This window comes from Bufo bufo, chromosome 9 (assembly GCF_905171765.1).
Source record: "Bufo bufo chromosome 9, aBufBuf1.1, whole genome shotgun sequence".
Lineage (NCBI taxonomy): Eukaryota > Metazoa > Chordata > Amphibia > Anura > Bufonidae > Bufo > Bufo bufo.
In genome coordinates, this window is record NC_053397.1 from 206,591,565 (window position 1) to 206,619,357 (window position 27,793).

The 27,793-nt window shown below is 45.2% G+C and overlaps 1 protein-coding gene across 5 annotated transcripts in view; it reads left to right on the forward strand.

The window, feature by feature from the left end:
* TTLL7 (tubulin tyrosine ligase like 7) overlaps nucleotides 1-27,793 on the forward strand; it is a 200,738-nt gene that overhangs the window by 41,452 nt on the left and 131,493 nt on the right. For all 5 annotated transcript variants that reach the window (XM_040407953.1, XM_040407954.1, XM_040407955.1 and 2 more), the window contains exon 8: nucleotides 24,728-24,892. In XM_040407953.1, the coding sequence (XP_040263887.1) occupies nucleotides 24,728-24,892 (165 nt within the window). The remainder of the gene's footprint in view (nucleotides 1-24,727; nucleotides 24,893-27,793) is intronic.

Here is a 27,793-nt window from a genome sequence, read left to right on the forward strand (position 1 = left end):
TGGATAGAGCTGTCCTCCTGTGTCATCCTCTGTGTTCAGCTGATCATGGGGATGCAGGGTTTCAACCCTCCCACTGATCTGAAATTGATAACCTATCCTAAGAATAGGCCATCAATACCTACCGTAAATCCTGGACAACTTCTTTAAACAAGAAGTACCCTTTTTGGCCTTACCTGAAGTTATATGAAGTTTTCATCATTTATCCTTTAGTTTACCTACTTAGGGCATTAATAAGGCCTGAGGTATAAAATGCTTTGTGTCGTTTGCTCACTATAAATAATCCAGAGCTGAAGTGTAAAGCATGGTGGAGGGACAGGGCAGCCTGAACTTCTGATGAGACAGGAAGGGGAACTTCAAGTGTTCTAGACCCCATTAGACCCTGTAGCTAAGCTGGAGCCAAGACTGAAGAGAATAAACAGGAATTTATTACCCACAGGTAGTGAAATTTTTAGAGAATATTTAATAAAATTGATATGTCATATAAATGGCGTAACTTGAAGTTCCTGGGCCCCCTTCCTATTACATGTAACTGGGATCTTCTTGTATTGCAGAAGGGTCTGTGGGCCCTTTAAGACACCAGTTCCTGGTTGTGACCCCTACTTCTGCACTCCCGAGTCCCTATAACTACATCCCTGGCGTTAGGCCACATTCACACGACTATTTAAAACTATTAAAAACAGCAAAATAACCCATTTTAACTGCCATTTTTCCTAATGCCTTTCAATTGTATGGTGTTCGTCTGGCCACTAAAACAGCCAAGAATAGGACACCCTATTTTTCGACAGCCATTATTCATAGGCCATGCCGTGTCAATGGACCCATAGATGTCAATGGTTCTAAAAACGACTGCGTGATGTCCGTTCAAAGAACGTCCATCGCACGGCTGTTGTTCATGTGATTGCAGCATAAGGGCTGATTTATACGACCAGTGGTCGGCCCGGGAAACACGGTCCGTGTGTCGGCCACATCTCCCAGACCAACCGCAGCTCCCATGACCCGAATTGAGGTTATCATAGTTTTTTATGATACAGTCGGTTCGTGTCTGATCGCAGGTCATCATTATGTGAGCACAGTGCATTAGATCCGCGTTCACATATGAAAGGACTGTGCAGCGTACTCAAGTTGTGTGTAGAAATGTGTTCCTGGGTGTAGTAGTGCAATAGACACTAACCTGAGACGGCTGACTCTCTGCATAGGCAGGTGATGGTAGGAAAATGTTCGTGACGCCAGTGCCAATTAAACGGTGGCACGCCGTTTGCTGATAGCAGGAATAACTGAGGAACCACGTGATGTTAAAACAAAACTCCAACTTTAGTAGTTTCCATATAGAGACATTAACGGAAGCACAGTTCCTTTGCATACAGTTGATTTTTCAATACGGTCGATGCAGGCAATACAGATTAAGCAAGGTGACTTCAGAGTGTGACACACAGGACTTGCAGTACAGGAGCTTGCACTCTATTCCTGACTGATCCTGGGACATAGAAAATCTTCTCCAAGGCCCAATACCTTAACTCTGGCGTATATCCTTGGTTCTCTCTTTATAAAGTACCTCCTCTGTTATCTTGAGTACCTCTTGCTTTCCTTGACATGCCTCTGTCTCTCCCTCAGCTTCCTCAGCCTCTAGAAACTTCAGCACACTCTAGAAACTTCTGACTTCCAGGCTGTTTAACAGTGGTCTTCCTGCTTCTGCATATATAAATTCAGGAGGGGAACCTTCTCCTTGGATCTGGAACCCGGTTACAGGGACTGCAATACCCTCTCCTGGTCCGCAGGCTTCAGGCCTGGACTTGACTCAGACATAGTCTAAACTCCAACTCCTGTAGACTGAATTTAGACTAGACTCACTCTTTCTTCCCTGACTGGGCCTTATATAAACTAGGGCTCTCTAGCTCCCTCTAGTGACTAGAAGCTGTAATGACACCCCTAGCAGGCCTGTACATGCAAGTTTCACAGTAACAGGGAAATACATAGCATTACATTACATGACAATTTATAAAGATGACATATACCAACTTCCCCATAATTAAGGAGGGACGACAGCACACCAAGCGACACTTTTGTAGTGACGGGCATTACAGTACCCGTACACTACATACCCCACTGCTTTAAGCTGAGTACGACCTCGTACTCCATCAGGGCTCGCCCAACTGGAATCTCTACCTGAAACAGAAAAAAGAAACATGCAGGCATACATTTATGTAATTCATCTGCATTTACATTCATATCAGGTCCAATTGGCAAAGATGAAGGGTGGTGACAAGGGGCGTCGTTCTCTTCTCTCAGGATAATGAATGGAACGGGGGCGCTGACCTGGCACAGCATAACATTATAACCAGGATAGTCCATGACAATGAATAAGTCCATAATAGAACAGCACAATAGATAAAACAGTATAAAAGTTCTTGGAGGCTCAAAGAACAAACATGAGTCCGTACCCAGGTTACTTTCCTATTAAATCACAGAGGCTCTCGTGCGGTGGAGTCCATCTCTGGGCACATTTCCTTTTAAAAGAGCAAAAATCTCAGAGGCTCAGGTTCTTTTTAGTCTGTCTCCGGGCACGGTTCCTTAGTATCAAGTTGCACAATAAAATGGTATAATATAAAACAAGTGCTGTAATACCCCTGATCAACCTGAAAAGGGGGTTAAGGGTAAAAGGTGCAACTAAGGAACAGGCACAACTTGGCGTGGGGTAGCAAAAGCAGGCAGGAGGTCCTGGAAACAAACTTGGCTTTGTTGACTTTAATACTTCAGTGGTTAACACCTACCACTGAGCCGTGGATGAACTGGCAGCAGCAACAAACGACCAGGGAACATAGGACTCCTGTCCTGGAAGGGTTAACAGCATTTTTCATTGGTGAAATAAATCAAAGGCCTAGCAGGCTGATTCACAAGGGTATGTCTTCATTACCCGGCTCTGCTGGCAAGTACGGCCTGTAGTAGTCCTCTACAGGAGGATGTGCCCACATAACAGTGTTAGGGGGAAGCTGCAACGTGAAGGGACCCCTAATAGGTATTGGCCCCATGGGCCTAGGGGTAAACCCTTGGGTGGACCGTTCCGGTCCCGGCATGATAATTGTGGGATGAAGTGGAGTGGATACCGCCGCCGCAAGCGGTCCGGTGGGCTCTGTGCAGCAATTCCCAGCAACAGGGGGTCTTCTTTGGGGCACTGGCGGAGCGGTGGCAGCAGAAGGTAGTCTACGGGTGGTGACAGGCACCCTTACCTCGTCCTTCTTCGGCGGCGTCTGGATCCTGGCGGTCGCGATCTTGCGCAGCTCCCGCAACTTCTCCTCCAGCTGGACAATCTGCTCACCGATGCTCTCTGTGTCAGAGTCGCGGTCGTCTGCTGGCGCCGCCGGCGCAGGTACAGTCACCGATGGCGCGGACTCGGCCTCTGCAGGTTCTGGTGATGCATCGGGTCTCCGACCCCTCCGGATGTTCTCAAAGGTATTTCGAAGTCCCTTTAGATTTTCCATCTCTTGCATGGTCTTCTCCCGACGAGGCAGCTCGGGGGAAGGGTAAGGGCTCACCCATTTTTCCAACACGGTTGGCTGCCAGAAGACGTTAGGCCCAATGAAGGAGCTCCGCTCCTGGAAGGCGTGATGGGCCGGCTCTGGAGAGCGTTCCGGTTCCCGCTCGCAGCCAGAGTAGTCTTCTTCTTCTGGCTCCCAGTCCTCAGGTTCTCGCTTGGGACGGGTCACGGCAGTGGCATAAGGGCCTCTCAGGCTCTCGGCAGGGGTGAACTCTACTTCCTCTCCCTCGCGGAGGCTTTGCTGATAGGAAGGGAGGTAGTCTCTCTTGACAGACCTTCTATTAACATATAAGTCTCTGCCAGTCAGGTAATCCTGTATGAACCCGTAGCCACGGGTTTTGTCAAAGGACACCACCCCTCCCTTTCTCCTTTCCAGGCGGGGTTGGGTGTTGGTGTGTCTTTCATGGATTGTCTTGGTCAACTCTTCATAGTAGATCTTGGTCTTTGTATTCCGCTTTATCGCGGCCTCCCGGATCTCTGCCATAAGTGACGACCACTTGAAAGAGGGTTGAAAGAAGTCCCTCCACGAGCCATAGCAGGGCTCTGGTTCTTTCTCCCGTGGGCGGCAGGCGGGTTTCTCCGGTCCCGGAGAGTAGGCCGATGGAGCCTCCTCTGGCTCTACACCAATATCACTCATCTTTGAAATCTCAAGTGCGGACGTTGCAGCAACGCTCTGTTCACTTTCCAACATGCTCGATCCTTCTCTGGAGAGCGATAGGGTCGCGTCAATTAAATCAGCCAGCTCCTCCCCTTGCACTGGGAGGCCGCCCCCCAAGTATTCCAGTATATGGAAGGCGGTGTCCATGCTGGCAGACATGCAAATGTCCAGATAAGCAGTGGCGCCTGACCTTGAACTCCTTCCCGCTATTTCTTCAGAAAGGCGCCAATTTTTCCCGCCTTTTCGGGATGAAGATGACGCAGCAGTTATTTCAGCAAGCTCAGCGGCCATCTTTAGCAAGAAACGCTGTCTATTCACTGACAGCAAGCAGGATGATGAAAAGTCCACAAAACCACACTCCAATGTGGCGATTTTCTTCCTCTTGGTAGCGCAACACTGCACAGCGCGTTTTGGAGGTTTTAGGCACACTTTGGGTAGGGTTTTCAGTCCACAAAGTCCACTTTAAATAAACAGGCAATTTGTCACTTTGGTCACAGGGCAACTGTATAAGGCACAAAGTTCACGCTCCTTGCACTAAAAAGCGCGCGTATCCTGTTCGTGACGCCAAAAGAGAGGTGCAGCGTACTCAAGTTGTGTGTAGAAATGTGTTCCTGGGTGTAGTAGTGCAATAGACACTAACCTGAGACGGCTGACTCTCTGCATAGGCAGGTGATGGTAGGAAAATGTTCGTGACGCCAGTGCCAATTAAACGGTGGCACGCCGTTTGCTGATAGCAGGAATAACTGAGGAACCACGTGATGTTAAAACAAAACTCCAACTTTAGTAGTTTCCATATAGAGACATTAACGGAAGCACAGTTCCTTTGCATACAGTTGATTTTTCAATACGGTCGATGCAGGCAATACAGATTAAGCAAGGTGACTTCAGAGTGTGAAACACAGGACTTGCAGTACAGGAGCTTGCACTCTATTCCTGACTGATCCTGGGACATAGAAAATCTTCTCCAAGGCCCAATACCTTAACTCTGGCGTATATCCTTGGTTCTCTCTTTATAAAGTACCTCCTCTGTTATCTTGAGTACCTCTTGCTTTCCTTGACATGCCTCTGTCTCTCCCTCAGCTTCCTCAGCCTCTAGAAACTTCAGCACACTCTAGAAACTTCTGACTTCCAGGCTGTTTAACAGTGGTCTTCCTGCTTCTGCATATATAAATTCAGGAGGGGAACCTTCTCCTTGGATCTGGAACCCGGTTACAGGGACTGCAATACCCTCTCCTGGTCCGCAGGCTTCAGGCCTGGACTTGACTCAGACATAGTCTAAACTCCAACTCCTGTAGACTGACTTTAGACTAGACTCACTCTTTCTTCCCTGACTGGGCCTTATATAAACTAGGGCTCTCTAGCTCCCTCTAGTGACTAGAAGCTGGAATGACACCCCTAGCAGGCCTGTACATGCAAGTTTCACAGTAACAGGGAAATACATAGCATTACATTACATGACAATTTATAAAGATGACATATACCAACTTCCCCATAATTAAGGAGGGACGACAGCACACCAAGCGACACTTTTGTAGTGACGGGCATTACAGTCCCCGTACACTACAACTGTATCATAAAACACCATGATACAGTCAGTTTGGGTCAGGGGAGCCACGGTCAGGGCGGGACACGCGGTCAGGCCGACACTCAGACCGAGCACAGTCGTGTGATGTAGCCCTTAGGGGCACATTTAGTCCGAGGTTTTAGACGCCGGTCTTAATAAGGCCCTGCAGACTTATGAAGAGACACCGGCATCTTTGACGTATCCACCGCCGCTTCTAAGTGTAAGACAGCTTCCTAGCTGTCTTCCATTTAGACCATTTCCAGAAAATAATGAATGAGATGGGCCTGCCAGCCCCATCCCTTCCACATTTACGCCTCGCCCACTTTTTTTTTATACCTGGCGTGAGTGCTGCAATCTGTGCCAGAAATACTCCTAATTTAGGAATATTTCTGTTTAATAAATGACCCACTTACCCTCAGTTCAGACCTGAGCGTTTTACAGCGCGTTCCTACGCGCTGTAAAACGCTCAACAAGGAGAAACCAATGCTTCCCTATGGGAATGGTTCTCACCTGGGCGTTTTACAGCGCGTACGATCGCGCTGTAAAACGCCCGACGCTCAAACAAGTACATGAGCGTTTTTTTGGGCTTTTGTCGCGCGTTCCCGTACATAGACTTTCGGGAACGCGCGACAATGTGTGTTCACTTGTCTCTGTATGCGCGCTTGTAAACGCCCGTACAATCGCGCATACAGAGCGCTCCTTTCAGAACGCTCAGGTGTGAACCCAGCGTCAGTGTTTAATACTATTTTGTATTACTTCTCATCTCTCTGTTGTCTGGGACTTCGTAAGGAGTATGTTGGTGCCACCTAGTGGACATTTAGAATAATGCAATACCCATGCTTTTCAGGGATATTATCTCAACCTGCGGCCCTCCAGCTGTTGCAAAATTACAACTCCCAGCATGCCCTTATAGCGGAAGGCTATTGGATCATTTTTGCCATCTCTGGAGAAGGGTAACAAGGGTGCAATTTGCCCCTCAGTCACCATTACTTTATTAAGATTTGGTGTTTCCATCATCTTAGTACATTTTCCTGTATGTCACAAAATCGCTGTTGATGCTATGGCTTTCTTATCTTGGCTTGAGCTCTCAGCATAGCTCTTAGGCCTAGTTCACACAAACGTTTTTTTTGCAGGTGTACGGGCCGTTTTTTTGTGTTCCGTATACGGTCCGTATATGGAACCATTCATCCGCAAAAAAAACGGAATGTGTTCCGTATGCATTCCGTTTCCGTTTTTCCGTTCCGTTGAAAGATAGAACATGTCCTATATTTGGCCGCAAATCACGTTCCGTGGCTCCATTAAAGTCAATGGGTCTGCAAAAAAAAATGGAACACATACGGAAATGCATCCGTATGTCTTCCGTATCCGTTCCGTTTTTGCTGAACCATCTATTGAAAATGTTATGCCCAGCCCAATTTTTTCTATGTAATTACTGTATACTGTATATGCCATACGGAAAAACGGAATGGAAAAACGGAACAGAAATGGAAACACAACGGAACTCAAAAACGGAACAACGGATCCGCAAATACTATAAAAGCCATACGTTCGTGTGAACTAGGCCTTAGTGATACATCTGCCTATTAGTACAGCATTGGAATTGGAAAGCGGGTCATTTTTCGTCAGCAGCACCACTCTTGTTCAGAGGTGTTATCTGGTATTCTGTCCTTAGTTACACGCACTTCCGATTGATTTCAATGGTCCACGCGTAATGCTTAATTTCCCATGCTCTGGTGATACAGGTAATTTTGGCCCGCCTATCCCACAGGCGGCCTTGATTAGGGGGTACATATAGGTGTGCGTGCTCCTCCTCTCATCGGTTGCTGGATGCACATAGAGGTGACCCGGAGCAGCACGCTATATGTGCAGGCTCTGCTCTCCTGAATATAGATGCACAACGGCATAGGTAGGTTTAGAGTAGGACCTGTCTGACTGAGACCACCTTGGCGCTGGTAGGCGGGCACAGATGTGTTTTGATCAAAATATATTGGCTGAGAGTCTCAGATTTTATCATATCAGAATGAGGGCTTAGTCCATATGTAATGTGTTAGTGCATTAATATCTGTTTTCTTCTGTGATTTTTTTTTCCATGATGCAGGGAATGGTTACAAACTGGGGCAGATTTCCTAAACCTATAGACGGCCTATCTAGACGTTCACCAGATTTATCACAGGGGCTCAGGCTGGATGGTAAATTTGGTGCAGGGATAGAACTTTTGTCTAACTCTATTCCATCTATTGCTTGGCTCAATTAGGAAAGAATTTTACCCCAGAATTGTTGCCCAATTTTGGCGCAACATATTACATCTTAGGCCACACCCATTTAAACAGATGCTCCACCCATAATGCTAAGCCACTCCCCTTTTTGATTGAGTAAAAAAAAAAAAAAAAAAAAATATATATATATATATAATAGTTGTCAAAAAATGGTGCCACTTCCTGGACAGATTCTAGGAGCAGGCACATTATAAAATCTGGGCCTATGTGGCAGGTCTCCTCACAGATTACAGTTGATCTCCAAGGAGAGACTTTGTGATCAGTTTATTGCCAAGGATCTTTTCCAATAGGCGGGGATTCTCCAAGCAGAGATCCCCTTTAATAGACTGGATCCTTGCAACACAAGAAAGTTCTGCTTTGGCTAGCCTGCGTTGTCCATGTCGCGCTTGTGCCAAGGTCATTAGTCTCCATCAGAAGACCGATCACAGCGATGCCCAGATAGTGTAGACTCGTCTCTCAGGTTCAGCCCCATTTACATGAACACAACGCAGATGAGTCCCGAGATTTGTGCAAAAACCAGAACCTTTTTGCAATGACCTATCATGTAACTGTGCCAAAAAGCAATTTCCCCAAAATAGAGTGTCCACCCTGAGAATATGGGAGGCAGTTTACAGCAGTCTGCATTCTGACTATACAGCGGTTTTCTTTAGGAGGCCGTTCTGATAACAGAAATATATTTGGAAATTGTTATTCATGCAGTTGTCTAAGTAAGAACAGGTTCAGCCAATGTGAACTTACACTTTAAGGCCTCATGCACACGACTGGATATGTTTTGCAGTCCGCAAACCGCAGATCTGCAAAACACGGATCCCGGCCATGTGCATGCTGCCATTTTTTTTCTCTCCACTGTAGAAATGTCCTCTCCTTGTCTGTAAAAGGGCACGAACAGGACGTGTTCTATGTTTTTTGGCAGGCTGGCGAAGTGGACATACGGCTGCAGACAGCACGTGGCCCCTTTGAAATGAATGGGTCTGCATCCGATCCGCAAAAAAAAAATGCAGATCACATGCGGAAAAAACATACAGTTGTGCATGAGGCCAAAAGGGGTATTCTCCATGACACACCTTGACCTTCTGATCCATGGTGGGACGCCTGCCGATTCTGAGAATGGGGCTGTAGCGCTTGGTTAGTGCTGAGCCCCCTTTGCCGTTTTTCTGCCTTGCAGCGAACTGCATCTGACTCCCTACACCCACTGCACACCTGGGTGCCCGGGGCGTCTCCATGCAGGAAAAAAAACAGTAAAGTGGACGCCGTGCTACATCAGGCCCCTACACAACTGGTGCCCGGGAGTGCCATTGTGCAGGGGGCAACTTAAAGGGGATGCAACACTACGCCAGTCCTGCATACCACTCATTCCTGGAGGTTGTACCACCACCAATCATAAAGTGATGGCGTATCCAATCACTTTAGAACAGGGATGCCCAACCTGCGGCCCTCCAGCTATTGTAAAACTACAACTCCCACAATGCCCTGCTGTAGACCAATAGCTGTAGGCCACGGATGCCCTCCAGCTGTTGCAAAACTACAACTCCCAGTATGCCTGGACAGGCTACAGCTATTAGGACATGCTGGGAGTTGTAGTTGTGCAACAGCTGGAGGGACGCAGGTTGAGCATCCCTGCTGTAGGCTGTCCAGATATGCTGTGAACTGTAGTTTTGCAACAGGTCGGGCGTCCCTGCTTTAGGCGATGGGAGTGCCCCCTTAAACAGTTCCCTATTGTTCTAACCCTAGTCCCTCCAGACAACGCCGTGTGCTGTCGAAAAAGGACGCTTCAAATTAAAAACACTTGTAACGATCATCTTTGATGGCGCCGCGTACATTTTCCAAAAAATCTGCGAGCGCGTAACTAATGAATTATCCTTACGGCTCATTACCCGCGCCTGCTCAGACCACCCATTCGTACCCGGCCCCGTCCTTACCTACACCACGCGCTCTTAAAGTAAACTCGTTACTAGGTAAACACGGCGCGCGGCGCTCTCTATCATTTATTGTAATTTTCTGTTACAAATGGCAGGAGCCCCGGCCGCAGCCGAGTAAACAGTATAATTATGAAAAACGATAGAACATCTCGGACAGGGACGAAGCCTCGTAAAATATGATCCATCTCTAAATTCTGAAAAAGATTCACTAAGTAAAAACATCTGGAGATTTGTCAAGGTGAAGGCGCTCCCCGAGGACCCATTCATTAACCGCGAGGGGTGCCTGCAAAGTTAATAACCCAAAGTGTAGTGCATGATCCCACCGACTGCTCCGGAGGAGATGTTATTGATGGCCGTCATGGATGCTTTGCAGCAGGCGACATTTTTTATGGATCCTGCCGGCTTTAATCATATTACCATGTGGCACGGCGACCGTCATGATTAAAGGTTCTGGGTAAATGAAGTATACAGGAAGGTCTTGCTTATATGTATATGTGGCGTCTACCTGATGAAAAATGGGCGTTTATCATAACACCGCTCATTTTTTATTTCTTAGTTTGGTAAGTACCTTATAAACAGATAATGTAAAAGTTGTTAGATTTCACATAAAACGCTCCTTTAGGGCTCGTTCACATGAACGTGTGATGCTCGTTGCAGTATTGGGGACCGCATTTGCAGATCACGGATGCGGACCCATTGATTTCAGTAGGTCCGCCAATCTGGAGATGCGGAATGGAAGAACGGAACGGAACACTGCGGAAGCACTACGGGGCGCTTTCTGGGGTTCCGTTCCGTGCCTCCGCACCGCAAAAACTTGCTCTATCTTTTTGCGGAACAGAAGGATCGCGGACCCATTCAAGGGAATGCGTCTGCGATCCCCAATGCGCCTGCCCCACGGACGGTGCCCGCGCATTGCAGTCGCAATTTGCAAGTCCACAGCACGGACACGGGCTTCACACGTTTGTGTGAACGAGCCCTTATATTGTGAGTCATGAGTCAGCAAGAACCAACCAAATCCCATTCACCCATAGTAGTACCCAAATATCCAGGGAGTGGCGCACGCCCCCTTCGCCGTTCACCAGGCACAGCACCATCTATTTGATGATGGCCGTGTCTGGTATTGCGCAGTCCCAAGCAAGTGAATGGGACTGAGCTGCAGTACCAGACACAGCCACTACAAATGGCGCTGTGCTTGGTGAACGGTTAGGAGGATGAGTGATGTTGACTGATCGGCAGGGGTGCTAGGAGTCAGTACCCACTCATCAGATGTTGATGGCCTTTCCTAAGGGTCTATCCTTTACGCTGGACGATGAGGATACCGGGGGTTGGACTCTCAACCGGTTATCCATCGTCCTAAGGACAGACCATCAATCTCCCTGAGATTTTCTTGGGGACTCTTTTACTCCTATTTATAAATTCAATATCCACTATCCCGATATCGGTGGATAAGCTACCTGTTTATAGCCAATCACCGCAGTGACCCCCAGTGTTCATCAGGGGGCGTTGCAAAATGTATAGCTGTTCATGTAATGCATGGATGGATCGGCCCGCTGGAGCGGGAGATGCTCTTATATGGAATGTCTGTTTTCCAGGCGGGGGATCCCAGTCCATTCATATTGAATTAACCTATATAAAAGGTTGGGTAACTTTGTATATACTTTACATTACCTTATGTATCTGGCTCTGATATTTACTTCCAGCATGGTCAATAGCTGCACTCACTATTAAAATATGGAAACAGTCAGCGAGCTTGTTGTCCAGTATATCCCTAAAACATTAGCAGCTCTCCTGTAATACATAGGACTATTCGTTTTTTCCGTACAGTACATAACTGCACAATACTTTGTGTGAAGGCTGCTTCTCCGAATTCAAATCATCTGATTTTACAGGCAGAATTGTAAATGCAGCTCCGGAGTATGATATAAGCTGCAACTCAGAATCAGCCAGAGATAGATAATGCAGACTATTAGCAAAGTTACTCAACTTTTTAGATTGATTTTATGGTATATAGACTAATTCTAAAGTGGTTTTACACCTATAGCTTTCAGCGTCCTATACAAAGGAAGGACTCAAGACGTCTTGCTAGTTGTTGTTCACGCAAGCAGTTTATTTTATTTACTATCTGCTGCTTTTTCTAAGTATACAGAAAAAATGATATACAAAATATGGTAAAAACACTTTATGGGCGCCACTAAACCCAGCCTGAACTATTATAACTTATAGAAGACTGTATCTTCTGTACCATTGAAATGGACTATGTAATAATTCAACCGGCCACTAGGTGGCAAGCAAACTACATGAAATGAATATGGGCTGTTCTGGGAAATCAGCTCACCACATGGATGAGCACCATGGCTGCGGACTGTTTGCACCACAAGCCCCGGGGAGTTTAATTTTGTGACGGGGGATGTTTCCGTTCTCCACCCCAGGAAAATCGCCATTATTTTACACCCACCGATATACAATGGTGCATACAGTACGAGTAGTAATAAAACTTGTTGCCTTGTTACGGGATCTCCTTACCTATAATGGTGATGTTCTCAATGGGTCGGCTGTAATAAATCCCGATCTGTTTATTTTATCTGTCCGGTCGCCTGTTCGCTGCTGCCTGGGGTACGACCTGTGTTTAGATGACTGTGATAAATTATGCTGGTTTTTAATGTTTTAAAATAAACACGCATGTAATGCAGGCCGCAGATGAAAGATGGAGAACTAAACAGTCGAAATCAGAAGCCTCAGGCACATGGCAGTCATGGGGGCGAGATATCCAGACCCTGAGGCCATCGTGACGCACGTGCTGAATTATGATTGGCTGATAACATCGCGGCCTGGGAAGAGCCGCTTGGTCACAGATACGACGGCTAGTAAAGCTGGCCAAGGAACTGATAGACCTTTATATGCCTGTGATCCTCACAGCCGTTGTTGCCTAGCAACAATCCTACTCTGGGCAATTATCGTGACGGTTGAAGGGGAAGGGCGCGGCGGGAAATGATAGATGTATTATTCATCAATCATGCTGCCGCAAAAATCATCACGTTCAGCGGCGCAAGCTGCTCGTAGTGACATTTACATCTGTGCAAGGCATTGCTGACTACCGTGTGGTTCTTGTGATAGCTGTTGCTAGGCAGCAATGACAGCACTTTTTTGCTGGAAAGAAGGGTTTTCCGTCAAGTGTGAGGATTGTCTCGATGGAAGTGTCCGTCAGATCATCGGCCGTGGTTATTCTCGATGGAAGTGTCCGTCAGATCATCGGCCGTGGTTATTCTCGATGGAAGTGTCCGTCAGATCATCGGCCGTGGTTATTCTCGATGGAAGTGTCCGTCAGCTCATCGGCCGTGGTTATTCTCGATGGAAGTGTCCGTCAGATCATCGGCCGTGGTTATTCTCGATGGAAGTGTCCGTCAGATCATCGGCCGTGGTTATTCTCGATGGAAGTGTCCGTCAGATCATCGGCCGTGGTCATTCTCGATGGAAGTGTCCGTCAGATCATCGGCCGTGGTTATTCTCGATGGAAGTGTCCGTCAGATCATCGGCCGTGGTTATTCTCGATGGAAGTGTCCGTCAGATCATCGGCCGTGGTTATTCTCGATGTAAGTGTCCGTCAGATCATCGGCCGTGGTTATTCTCGATGGAAGTGTCCGTCAGATCATCGGCCGTGGTTATTCTCGATGGAAGTGTCCGTCAGATCATCGGCCGTGGTTATTCTCGATGGAAGTGTCCGTCAGATCATCGGCCGTGGTTATTCTCGATGGAAGTGTCCGTCAGATCATCGGCCGTGGTTATTCTCGATGGAAGTGTCCGTCAGATCATCGGCCGTGGTTATTCTCGATGGAAGTGTCCGTCAGATCATCGGCCGTGGTTATTCTCGATGGAAGTGTCCGTCAGATCATCGGCCGTGGTTATTCTCGATGGAAGTGTCCGTCAGATCATCGGCCGTGGTTATTCTCGATGGAAGTGTCCGTCAGATCATCGGCCGTGGTTATTCTCGATGGAAGTGTCCGTCAGATCATCGGCCGTGGTTATTCTCGATGGAAGTGTCCGTCAGATCATCGGCCGTGGTTATTCTCGATGGAAATATCCGTGAGGTCATCGACTGTGATTTTTGTAGATGGAAATGTCTGTCAGATCATTGGCTATGATTTTTCCTTAAGGAAATGTCTGTCAGATCATCGGCCATAATTTATTCCCCATGGACATGACTCTCATATCATTGGCCATAAATATTCGTGTTTGAGCTGTCTGTCAGATCATTTGTCATTTTTCTTGATGGAAAATTTCAATTGTCACATCTTCTGCTGAAGGATTATTCTCAATGGAATGGAGTGTCAAATCATCGGGCATGACTTTTCTTGAAGAAAACTTTGTGGTAAACTTACCTGTCCGGGCTCCAGCGACGCGATCTTCAGCCTTGGCACGGCCACGCCCGGGTAAAATGCGTTGCTAAGTCACGCCCTCTGGTGATGCAACCACATCCTTAACAGGATTCAATGCTTTGTTTGTCCCTGTTGCGAGCGCGTGATGGGGGAGATTAGCAGTGGGCTGAGTACTCAGCTGCTCTGTTACTGTGTCCTAGTGTTTCTGACTAATGGAGTGCTGAGTCATGGACCTATCAGGTTCTGATCCAGGGACTCAGCGCTCTATTTAAATCTTTTCCTGGCCATACACCACTGCCAGTGATAGTGTTGTTTGGCTCACTAGCTTGGTTCCTTGTTCCCTGTTTATGCATTTGCGTACTGACTCTTCTGTCCTTCTGACCTTGGCTTGTCTTCTGACCACCCTCTGTCTCTCATTTGGTACTGCGCAGCCCATCTGGTTCTGACCCATTTCCGTACAACTCTGCTTTGGTGTTTGTCCATTTCTGCACTTATTTAGAGTAGGGACCGTCGTCCAGTTGAGGTTCTGCCAAGTAGGGCTTATACTGCAAGTAGGTAGGGAAAGCAGGTTAGGGTTCACTGTCCTTGTCTGTCCCTACCTACAGTCGTTACAAACGTCTTTTGAATCATTTCGCTCAGTTTTTTTTTACTGTGGTAGCTGCAGTTAGTTGTCAAAGCCATAGACTGAGGATGACTGGGCTAAAAGCCTTCATGATAACCAGGCCTTGTTTCTTTGGAGGAATCATGTGGTTATTACCCTGTTCTGTATCTGTAACCTTCTTTGTAGTCAGATTTTGGATATAAATATTAACAAAATGACCAAGTACCACACATATGTAGCAAACAAACACACACAGGCATATCCCCATGCATTCTGAATGGAGAGTAGTCCGTTCAGGATGTCTTCCGTTCAGTCTTTTTGACTGATCAGGCTTTTCAGAAAACCGTAGCATGTTGTATTTTTACCTCCAGCCAAAAATCCTGAACACTTTGACTAAGGGCTCTTTCACACCTGCGTTCTTTTCTTCCGGCATAGAGTTCCGTCGTCGGGGCTCTATGCCGGAAGAATCCTGATCAGGATTATCCTAATGCATTCTGAATGGAGAGAAATCCGTTCAGGATGCATCAGGATGTCTTCAGTTCCGGAACGGAACGTTTGTTGGCCGGAGAAAATACCGCAGCATGCTGCGCTTTTTGCTCCGGCCAAAAATCCGGAACACTTGCCGCAAGGCCGGATCTGGAATTAATGCCCATTGGAAGGCATTGATCCGGATCCGGCCTTAAGCTAAACGTCGTTTCGGCGCATTGCCGGATCCGACGTTTAGCTTTTTCTGAATGGTTACCATGGCTGCCGGGACGCTAAAGTCCTGACAGCCATGGTAAAGTGTAGCGGGGAGCAGTATACTTACCGTCCGTGCGGCTCCCCGGGCGCTCCAGAGTGACGTCAGGGCGCCCCACGCTCATGGATGACGTGTCGCATGGATCACGTCATCCATGCGCATGGGGCGCTCTGACATCATTCTGGAGCGCCCCGGGAGCCGCACGGACTGTAAGTATACCGCTCCCCCGCTCCCCGCTCCTACTATGGCAACCAGGACTTTAATAGCGTCCTGGGTGCCATAGTAACACTGAACGCATTTGGAAGACGGTTCCGTCTTCAAATGCTTTCAGTACACTTGCGTTTTTCCGGATCCGGCGGGCACCTCCGGCAACGGAAGTGCATGCCGGATCCCAACAACGCAAGTGTGAAAGAGGCCTAAACGCCGGATCCGGTCTTTTTCCCGTTGACTTGCATTAACGCCGGATCCGGCGCTGTGTGTTCAGTCAAACCGGATCCGGCTTTTGCATGTTAAACCCGAAAAATTTGAAAAAAAAGTTAAAGTCCATAAATGGCGGATCCGTTTTTTCCAATGCATTTTTTCATTGTGATCAAAATCCTGATCAGGATTCAAATGTAATCCGTTTTCACACGTTTTTACGGATCCGGCGGGCAGTTCCGGTGTCGGATTTAAACAACGCTAGTGTGAAAGTAGCCTTAATAGTTTTCATGCATAGCTGAGTCGCTTGGCCTTGTTTGCACTCAACTATGCATGAAAACATAGGAATTGGGATGCAGAAAATGGCGGCATGTGCCCTGGACTGATGAGTCAAAATGTGAAATATTTTGCTGTAACAGAAGGCAGTTTTTCACTGGGCTGGACAGCGGTACAATAATGTCCGCAGGCAACACTGAAGATGGTGGAGGTTCCTTGCAAGTTTGGGACTGCCTTTCAGGAAATGGAGTTGGGGATTCAATCATTAATGGTGTCCTCAATGCTGAGGAATACAGACAAGGATACTCCAAATTTATTCTGCAGAAGGACAGTGACCCCAATCATCCAGCCAATGTCATTATGAACTATCTTCAGTGTAAAGAAGACCAAGGTGTCCTAGAAGTGATGATATGGCTGCCAGAGAGCTCTAAACTCAGCATCATCCAGTCTGTCTAGGATTACAGGAGGAGACAGAAGGATTTGAGCAAGCCTGCGTCCACAGAAGATCTGTGCTTAGTTCCCCAAGATGTGTGAAACATCAGCAACCCCCAGCACGCAGGCCATATTTGACTGGCACGCAGCCACACTACGTCGCGACATGCTGCACTTTAAATTTAAAAAAATTCAGACGCGCCACACAGGGCGCATCTACTCGGCCCGCCTTGCTTCCCTCTGTACCAGCAAGCTTCAGACTCCACTGCCTCACAGGCCGGCTGCTGTACGGCTGGTGTTCTGCAGGCAGATGGAAGGATGATGATGAGTTTGGGGAATGGGGGAAGCATTGTTGCTTATTTGGGGGTGGGCGTTGGATGATGAGCCTGCATGTAAATGCTGCGGGTAATAGGGGGGACAGTGTGACACAAGCTTCTGACAACTTTGGGGGGTGTAGGAAATAGCGAGCCTGCATGTTATTTCTTGAGTGGTCGGGGGTGGAGAGCAAGCTTCTGACAACTTTGGGGGTTGTTGGAACATAACAAGCCTGTATGTGAACTGCCGGAGGGACCTGAAAGTCTCCTCGTTTGAACCACAGCTGTATTGTCTTTGCAAATTATTTGGTTTATGTGACGTACAGTTTATGTTATATGACTTTTCTGCATTGCCCGGCACGCTGAGCACTTCTGCTTTGATTTGTTTTATTATTTTTAAATTGGCACACTGTCCGAAAAAGGTTGCCGACCCCTGACCTAGAAGAACTGATGCTGAAGGCAAAGGAATGTTACACCAAATGCTGATTGGATTTTATAGGTTTTAGAGGAGGAAAATAAGAAAACAATATTTTCATCAGGCCTCAGCATAGACCCCCAATCAGACCCCCCAGTCGTCAGTTTGGAGCCACAATCATCAGTGGCGTGCCCAAGGTATTTGGCACCCGGGGCCCCCTTAACAGTAGTAATGCCCTCTCTTTGCCCCCTTCACAGTAGCAATGCCCTCTCTTTGCCCCCTTCACAGTAGTAATCCCTCTCTGTGCACCTTCACAGTAGTAATGCCCTCTCTGTGCCCCCTTCACAGTAGTAATGCCCTCTCTTTGCCCCCTTCACAGTAGTAATGCCCTCTCTGTGCCCCCTTCACAGTTGTATGTCACGATCAGTGGGGGGGAAACTCCACACTGAACACAGGAGGGAAGGGGAAAAGTAACTGGGCCTGGAAACTAGGGAAGAAACAGGTCACCTCCTAAACAACCCTAATCCGGGCCCTAACTACCTATCAATATGAATAGACCATGAAGGTAAGATTCATATGCTGTATACCTAGGCCCTTATATCCCTATAAGGCCCTGTAATGAGGTTAGGACCAGAGACAACCCATTCCTCCCCAGATGGATGAATGGAAGTCTCTGTCTCAGGCCCAGATACAAACAACAGGGAATATAACAAACACAAAACAATAAGAACAGACAAGACTTAGCTGAAAGTAGAAAACTGGCAACTCCAGAAGCAGCACAGAGTACAACCGAGCAGCTAGTAAGAAGGCAGGAAGAAAATCTATAACCCGCACCTCCAAGAGTGAGAAGCGGCTACTTATGGGAAAGGCAAATCACCAACAAGCAACACCTGAAGCAAGGAGTGTGGCATTCACCAAAACACAGACACAATAAGATCCACAGTGAACTTGTCAATTTAACCCACGAGTTGCCAGTCTCTCCGATCTCCTGGTACCTGCCACAGCAATGTTCGTGACATAGTAATGGCCTCTCTGTGCCCCCTTCAAAGTAGTTATGCACTCTTTGTGCCCATTTCACAGTAGTAAAAGACAAAACAAAAAACAAACAGTAACTACTCCCCCTGTCCTGTTCCTGGTGATCAGATTCAGCACTCCCCTGCAGGCAGCCTAGCACAGATGGCACTGCAGCACTGTGCGGGAGGAGGACACAGAAAGATTCCTGGACTGCAGGCTCCTCCCACACAGCCCGGCAGTGCAATCTGTGCCTGCAGGTCTGAATGGGGAAGCAGAAAACGGACGGCTCCCTCCTTCACCATTCAGTGCATCGGCCTGGAGGAGGGAATGAGCATGGGGAGCTAAGGGGCCACGCTCTTCCTGCTGCTCTGTGCTGTGACCCGACACCGCACAGCTTGAGATCGCAGAGCGCGCCAATGTCCTCACAGGACACCCAGCACAGTGAGTGGCCGAGGACGACCAGGAAGCGGTGAGTACAGATGCTGCATGGGGGTCACTGCATTCACCGCTCCCTGGTCCTCCTGTTCTAATGACTTTGCCCCATAAGAAGTACTGACATTCCCCCCCCCCCCTCTTTGTGGGGGGACAAAATGCGTCTTATATGGCGAGAAATACGGTATCTATTATTATTTATTTGAATAGCAAATAAATAATTAAATAAATAATATCTATCATCTATTCTATCTATCTATAATCTATCTATCTATCTATCTATCTATAATCTATCTATCTATCTATAATCTATCTATCTATCTATCTATCTATCTATAATCTATCTATCTATCTATAATCTATCTATCTATCTATCTATCTATCTATCTATAATCTATCTATCTATCTATCTATCTCTTATCTATCTATCTATCTATCTATAATCTATCTATCTATCTATCTATCTATAATCTATCTATCTATCTATAATCTATCTATCTATCTATCTATCTATCTATCTATCTATCTATAATCTATCTATCTATCTATCTATAATCTATCTATCTATCTATCTATCTCTTATCTATCTATCTATAATCTATCTATCTATCTATCTATCTATCTATCTATCTATCTATCTATCTATCTATCTAATATCTATCTATCTATCTATCTATCTATCTATAATCTATCTATCTATCTATCTATCTAATATCTATCTATCTATCTATCTATCTATCTATAATCTATCTATCTATTATCTATCTATAATCTATCTATCTATCTATCTATAATCTATCTATCTATCTATAATCTATCTGTCTATCTATCTATCTATCTATAATCTATCTATCTATCTCTTATCTATCTATCTATCTATCTATCTATCTATCTATAATCTATCTATCTATCTATCTATCTATCTATCTCTTATCTATCTATAATCTATCTATCTATCTATCTATCTATCTATCTATCTATCTATCTATAATCTATCTATCTATCTAATATCTATCTATCTATCTATCTATCTATCTATCTATCTATCTATCTATCTATCTATCTATCTATCTGTCTATCTTGCATGCTTTTATTATGTACTGAAATACAAAAGACCCTAATGGCGGCTCGTGTATCTGTATAGGCGTAGCCGAGCTGGACGGATGTTGTGACGGCAATTCCACCCCTAGTCCCAGAACTGCAGTTACATGTCAAACCCCGTGATTTTTTCTTTCTAAAGTTACATACTAGAGGGGAGAAAAGGTAGCAGTTGCACCCGGGTCCTGGCGCCTGTATTATAAATGGTACATAGAAGGCGAGGGGCCGTGTTCTAGGTTTGCACTGGGGCCCAGAGCTCAGGTTTCCTCACTGGTGGCGCTTGGACCGCGGGCAGAAGTCTCATTGATTGTTGATCTAACTTTCTTCCCGGAATACATTCTGTAACTAGACATTCTCCATGATTGCTATATACAGGCAGTGAGCCGCTAGACCCGAAGCAGACAGACGATCCAAGCCAGGACAGATGGAGGGGTGTAATTTGTAAAAACATTTTCTCTGGCACATAAAACACTATTGATGATGACAGTCAGATTTCACGTTGCCGAGGATGTGCTAATACCCGGCACAAATCCTTATTTCATATAATTATTGCTCAGGTGAAGTTTACCATGCACAAGATGGGAACATCTTGATGTAGAATTACTATGATGCCGTTGCCTGCCGCGCTAGGAATGTGATGAGGAGATTAGACTGCTGTTTTAAAGGGAATGTTCCTGGGATGTATGTCCTTTAGATCAGGTAAACTGGTGGACATAGATGTGCACGCTATATCGTCACTTCAAAGTCCCCATCAGGGACCTAGAAGAATCGGAAAAGTTCATAATATTCCCCCCTTACAATATTCGGTGCGGCTTTAGTTCATAACCTTTAAGGGATTATCCCATGAATTTTAAAAAAAATGAAAATGATTCATAATCTAGTAGACAACCTCTTTCTAACAAAGCCAGGACCAGCCCTGTACCTCACATGGATCCAGAGATCTCCCCATTCATCGCTCCAATTGCTCTGCTAGATGTATTTCAAGCTGTCAGTTTAGGGGACGTGTCCTTTCTGCTGCAGCTGGTGGCAGTTGAAGGATAGAACTGAGCGTGTGCTTCTGTCTCAGTGAGCAGGACAGAGAAACTAGAAAAAGAGCAAACAGCAGGTGGCGCTCTACAGATAGATTTTATGGAATAAATCGGTAGCTTTAATACATTTTTAATGACATGCAATTACTAAAGTATTCAGATCCAGGTGCTGGTTTTTAAACTGTAGAATATTATTCGTGGGGTAGTCTTTTAACCCCTTCCTGACCATGCTGTACATGTATGGCACTGGCCGGGACTTTAACCCGTTAAAAACCAGACCCATTTTGATATTTTAGATATTTTTTCCTCCCCACGTTCCAATAGCCATAACTTTTTTATTTTATATGAGGGCTTATTTTTTGTGGGACAAGATGCATTTTTTAATGCTGCCATTTATCTTACCATGTCTTGTATTGGAAAACTTCTGTCAAGGTTTTTGGGGTTTTGACATCAGGGATTCACTGTGTGCTAAAAATGACATGATGTTATATATTCTGCGGCTCAATATGATTTCGGCGATACCAAACTTGTATAGTTTTTATTTTTTAATTACTTAAAAAAAAAAAAAAAAACTTTGAAAAAAATCTAAATTTTTCTTGCATCGCCATATTCTGGTAGTTTAGTCTACTGAGCTGTATGAGGGCTTGTTTTTTTGCATAACAAACTGTAGTTTTTATTGGTACAATTTTTATGGTATGTATGACTTTTTGATCACCGTCATTCAATTTTTTTTTGGGGGGGGGGGAGATGACAAAAAAATGACAAATAGCATGTTTATCTTTTTTTTTTTCCGTTACCTAAATTTTTGCATTGTTTATATATTTATGTGTAAAATTGGGAAAGGGAGTGATTAAAATTTTTAGGCAGTCATTTATTGTTTGTTGTATGTCACTTTTTGGCGTATTTCCCCACTCACTCCACTTTTGTAAAGTGGCGGGAAAAGGGGGCGTGTCATGGGCGGGGAAGATGGTGGGCTGGACAGCCTGTCACAGTCATTATTTTCCACACCAGTTTATGGTAGAAGGCATTAAACTACGCCAGCAAGGGAGCTGGGGTAGTTTAAACCATGTTGCACATCCGGCGGGAGCAAAATCCAAAGTTATGTAGAGGCCTGCGCCTATATCTGATTTTGGCACATCCACCTGCATTACTGAGGAATTAAGACCAGCGTATAACTCGTTGGTCTTAATAAATGTCCCCCTTAATATTTTGATGGTTTTAAAAAAAATATATATATATATTTTTTTAACTTATTCTTTATTACCTATTTCCCCCCTTAGGGGGCTAGAACCTGATATCTTTTCATCCCTTGTCCTATATAAAGATCTATGAATAGGATTTTTACACTATCCATGCTGAGCTATGCCTCATGCATGGCAGGCCTGGAAGGCTTCAGCAGTGTCCAGGCTGCCATAGTAACCGATTAAAGACACATAATTTCACTGCGAGGGCCCAGATCGGAAGGCAGAGGGAGCCACATACCTCTGCCCAACTCCACAAATGCTGCGATCAGTGTTGATAGCAACATCTGAAGGCTTAACCCTTTCGCTACCAGCTCCGTACATGTACGGCGCTGGAGCGATAGGCAAACATGGCGTCCGCTCACATATGCAGCAGGCGTCATGGGCTTGCGGGTCTCCACTGTTTCAAACAGCGGAGACCCGTGGCTAATTACCGCGACCGGCAATAATGCCGATCGCGGTAATTAAAGCCTTTTAGATGCTGTGATATCGCGCTTCCGGGATTCTTACCGGCATCCTCTGCAGCCAGTGAGGATGCCAGTAATTGATTTCAATACTCTCAGCCTTGCTGAAGAAGCTGAGGGCATTGAAGCCGCAATTCTTATTCTGGCCACCAGGTGGCAGGCCAACATAAGAAATGAGCAATCCTGAGCAATAAGTGGATTTTAAAATTCCATGATTGTGCAGAATAAATAAAAAATTATTGGATTTTGTACGCTCAAATACAAGCTTCAAAATTATTACAGAAAAAACTGTTAAATAAATTGAAAAAATATAAAAGTTTAAATCACCCCCCTTTCCGTATAATTAATACATAAATACCCAAAAATCTAAACATCATGGGTATCACCGAGATCGAAAACATCCTATTAAAATATAAAAATATTTTTCCCATACGGCGAATGGCGTAACGAAAAAAAGGATCAAAATGGCCAATTTGCCAAAATGGTATCAATAAAAAATACAGATCAAATATTATGGGGGTCAGAATATGGTGATTTTTTTTTCAAAGTTTACATTTATTTTTCACACTATTTAGACATAAAACGTATACATATGGGGGTATCGTTGTAATTGTACTGACCCAGAGAATGAAGGGCATGGGTCAGTTTTGCCGCAAACAAAACACCATGGGAACAAAACCCGTAAAATTTGTGGAGGAATTGCGTTATTTTTTTTTCAATTCCACCCCATTTGGAATGTTTTACCTCTTTCCACTGCATTGTATGCCATAATAAATAGTGGCATTAGAAAGTACAACTTGTCGTGCAAAAAATAAGCCCTCATACAGCTATGTGAACAGAAATATAAAAAAAGTTTATGGCTCAAGAAAGATAGGGAGGAAAGATGAAAACGCAAAAACGAAAAAGCCTCTGGTATCCTAAGGGTTAAATGACAGGGTTTGGCGTGATCAACATTCCCCGTCTTTGCGGCCAGGTGCCTGATGCACCATACCTGCCGGGTGCCTGCTATTTTAAACAACAAGCACCCGGGACTAATGACTTTTAACCCTTTAGGTTGCTTATTTTGCATATAAAAGCAAATTAATAATAAATAAAAAAAATCGGTGCAAAGTTTACTTTGGTTTGGTGGCTGTTTTTTCCTAAGGGGAGGGTGAAGTCACAGGTGGACCTCCTAACATGGTCAGCCTCCTAAGAGCAGTACCTGCTATACTGCCCTTGTGCAAAGCCTCGGTATTATGACTGAGAGGTCTCACAGAGGTCAGGCTTTTTTTCTAGCCTCTTATTTAGAACGCATACGCCGTTTGGTTTTGTATCACTGAGGCATCTTGCGGTGTATCTTTAATTTTCCTTGCAGTTTCACTGTGTCTGCAGCAGTTGGCGCCAGGCCGTGGAGCATCCTAACTACTCCCTGTTCCTTCTTTTGTAGAACCAGCTGTACATGCACCTTACTAACTACTCCCTGTTCCTTCTTTTGTAGAACCAGCTGTACATGCACCTTACTAACTACTCCCTGTTCCTTCTTTTGTAGAATCAGCTGTACATGCACCTTACTAACTACTCCCTGTTCCTTCTTTTGTAGAACCAGCTGTACATGCACCTTACTAACTACTCCCTGTTCCTTCTTTTGTAGAACCAGCTGTACATGCACCTTACTAACTACTCCGTTTCTTCTTTTGTAGAACCAGCTGTACATGCACCTTACTAACTACTCCCTGTTCCTTCTTTTGTGGAACCAGCTGTACATGCACCTTACTAACTACTCCCTGTTCCTTCTTTTGTAGAACCAGCTGTACATGCACCTTACTAACTACTCCCTGTTTCTTCTTTTGTAGAACCAGCTGTACATGCACCTTACTAACTACTCCCTGTTTCTTCTTTTGTAGAACCAGCTGTACATGCACCTTACTAACTACTCCCTGTTTCTTCTTTTGTAGAACCAGCTGTACATGCACCTTACTAACTACTCCGTGAACAAACATAACGAGAACTTTGAGCGGGATGAGACTGAGGATCGCGGCAGTAAACGCTCCATCCGGTGGTTTACTGAATTTCTTCGTGCCAATGACCATGACGTGGCCAAGTTTTGGAATGACATTTCTGTAAGATCCAGCATCTGTTACTGCAGATGTGTCAAAATGTGGAACTGGCAGCAACCCATTATATCATGTGACAGTGGAATACAATATGTATATGAGGACGGTTGTCCCAGCCGTCCCAGGGGCTGCACATGCTGTAATAAAATAACAGAACTTATACTCATCTCACCGATCTCCTGATGCTGCCGTTCCGACTAAGCCAATATGCAATATATTCATCAGATGCTGATGTCAATGCATTCATTGGGTGTCGGTGACGTTATATTCATCAGATGCTGATGTTATTATATTCACCATATGGCAATGTTACTATATTCATCATGTGCCAGTAACATTATTTTCATCATATGGTGTTGTTGTTTTAGTCATCATATGGCAGTGATGTTATATGTATCATATGCCGATCTCATTTTAATTCATCCTATGCCGGAGACATTATAGTCATATTATGCTGGGCTTTATCTTTATATTTTGATATTTTTCTGGTGTCATAATATTTTCCATATTCCATTACCACAATTTTTCCCTCCCCCCCCACAACAGCACCACAGAGAGAGGTTCAGCCCCCAGGGATAGGAAACCTGCAGAATAAAAGTTTGGAAGTCCCAGATACAGTATGTTCTGGAGGACTAGGTGGTAGTATACCTGCTGGGGTCTCTCGCCCAGAGGATGGGCTGGCAGGACCCTAGGAGCCGGTGGTTGTCCGGGGCTTCCACTTGGTTCTTGCAGCAGGTGCGTGCTCTTCTCCAGGGGAGTGAGGCCACGCAATGTCCTGGGTTTGAAGGATCAAAGAAAGCAGCACCAGGAGGGGGTGTTACTTTCCACCACATGCGGCCCAGATCCATGGGGGAACATGTCTTTCCGGAGCCTCCCTTCAGCGTGCGGTCCAAACAGGGAGAAAGCAAGCGCGAGTGTTCCGGTGGACGTATAGGCTCAAGTGTAGAGCCGAAACGTTGCACCACCTGGGTGAATAAAGGTTCACTTTCTTTCTTTTACCTCTTGGAGTGCCGCCTGTTTTTCTGGACCTATATATATATATATATATATCTTTATCCTCCTCTATCTCCTGGGTCCTCTATGTGAGGGTTGGAGACGAATCGAGATGATCTGCTCTTCTTCTTTACATTATAAGATTGTCCTGATTGGATGCAATGAAGGAGGAAAAGAGGCCTAATCCGGTAGAAGGGGAGATCCTTGCTCCGGCACCAGTTCCGTTTTGGAATGAGTGGGTAAGTGCCCAACAAGTGATACTGTGTTAATATTTGGTGATTTCTTTATTTTAGACAAGGCCTAAGAAAGTTTTGGCTAAAAGAAAGAAAAAAGAATGTGCGTTATGTGGATGTCCCTTATCTTCCTCATATTCTAAGAAGCTTGCTAACAATGTATAGACAAGACAGTAGCGGAGGAGTCTCCATTTTTTCAAAAGAATATTCAAACACTCATTAGGTCAGAGGTGAAAAATTCCTTGAAATCCTGTAAACGTCAGAAAAGATCTGCAGATGGTTGGTAATCAGATATGGATTCTACGGTTGACAGTGAGGAAGTAGTGGAAACATACGACTCAGATTTTTCCTCATCCTCTGAAGATGATATGGAGGGTAGAGCTTTATTTCCTGTAGAAGATACAGACAAGTTATTGAAAGCTATTCCTTCTACTCTTGATTTAGAGGATGTTAAAGATGTTAAATCTGTAGTCGATTCAATGTTTGAGGAACTTCAGGAAAGGAGGCATAGATGTTTCCCCTTGCATAAAAGTGTATCGGCCCTTTTAAATAGAGAGCAGAAAAAACCTGATAAAAAGGCATTTATTCCCAAAAGTAAAAAAAATAAAATATCCCTTTGAAGAAAAGGCCTCTTCTTCCTGGGATACAGCGCCAAAGATTGACGTAGCTATATCAAAGATTTCTAGAAAGTCTTCCCTCCTGTTCGAAGATATGGGGTTTCTAAGAGACCCATTAGATAAAAAAGTACATTCCTGTCTCAAAAACACCTATTAAGCAGCGGCTTCCGCGTTTAAACCGAATATTGCGACCACTGTAACGGCCAGATCCATGATTATCTGGTTGGAACGTTTAGAATGTCAGATTAGGGACAAGTGTCCTAGAGAGCAAATTTTAGCCTCCTTGCACACTTTACAGAAGGCAGTGGATTTTATTGCAGATGCTTCAGTAGATTCAGTCAAACTGGTGGCTCAGGCATCCTCCCTTTCCAATTCCGCTCGAAGAACGTTCTGGTTGAAAAATTGGAAAGGGGGTGATTTGTCTTCAAAACAAAGATTGTTCAGTATTCCTTGTCGGAGAGAGTTTTTGTTTGGGCCTGATTTAGATTCCCTTTTGGAGAAAGCTGCGGATAGGAAGAGGAAGTTTCCTGCTCTTTCTCCAGGTTATTCTTTAACTTCCTTTTCCAGATCCAGACGTCCCTTTCTTTCCTCATCTAGATTTCGGGGAAGAGGTCAAAATAGCGACAGAAATCAAAATTTTAGATCTAAAGGTTTTGGGGGTAAAGGCTTCCTATTGGAGGTTCCTTTTCCCAGCCTAAGAAACCGCCTCATCAATGACGCCAGGGGTGGTGTGGGAGGAAGACTGAGGTTAGTTCTTCCCGCATGGGAAAAAGTAGCAGGAAAATGGGTCCTGGGGCTCATAGGAGAAGGTTTACGTTTAAATTTTCGTTCAGAACCCCCTTAAGAAATTTATGGTCACAAAGGCTCAAGGTTCGTCACTAGTAAAGTCTGCTATGGAGGTAGAAGATCTTAGAGCTGTTAGAGAAGCAGGTTCTAATTGTAGTTCCAGTGTCAGAACAGAAAAAGGGATTCTGCTCTCCTCTATTTCTGGTAAAGAAACCAGACAACTCTTTCCGCACGATTATAAATCTAAAACAACTAAACAAATACCTTTTTTAAGAAAA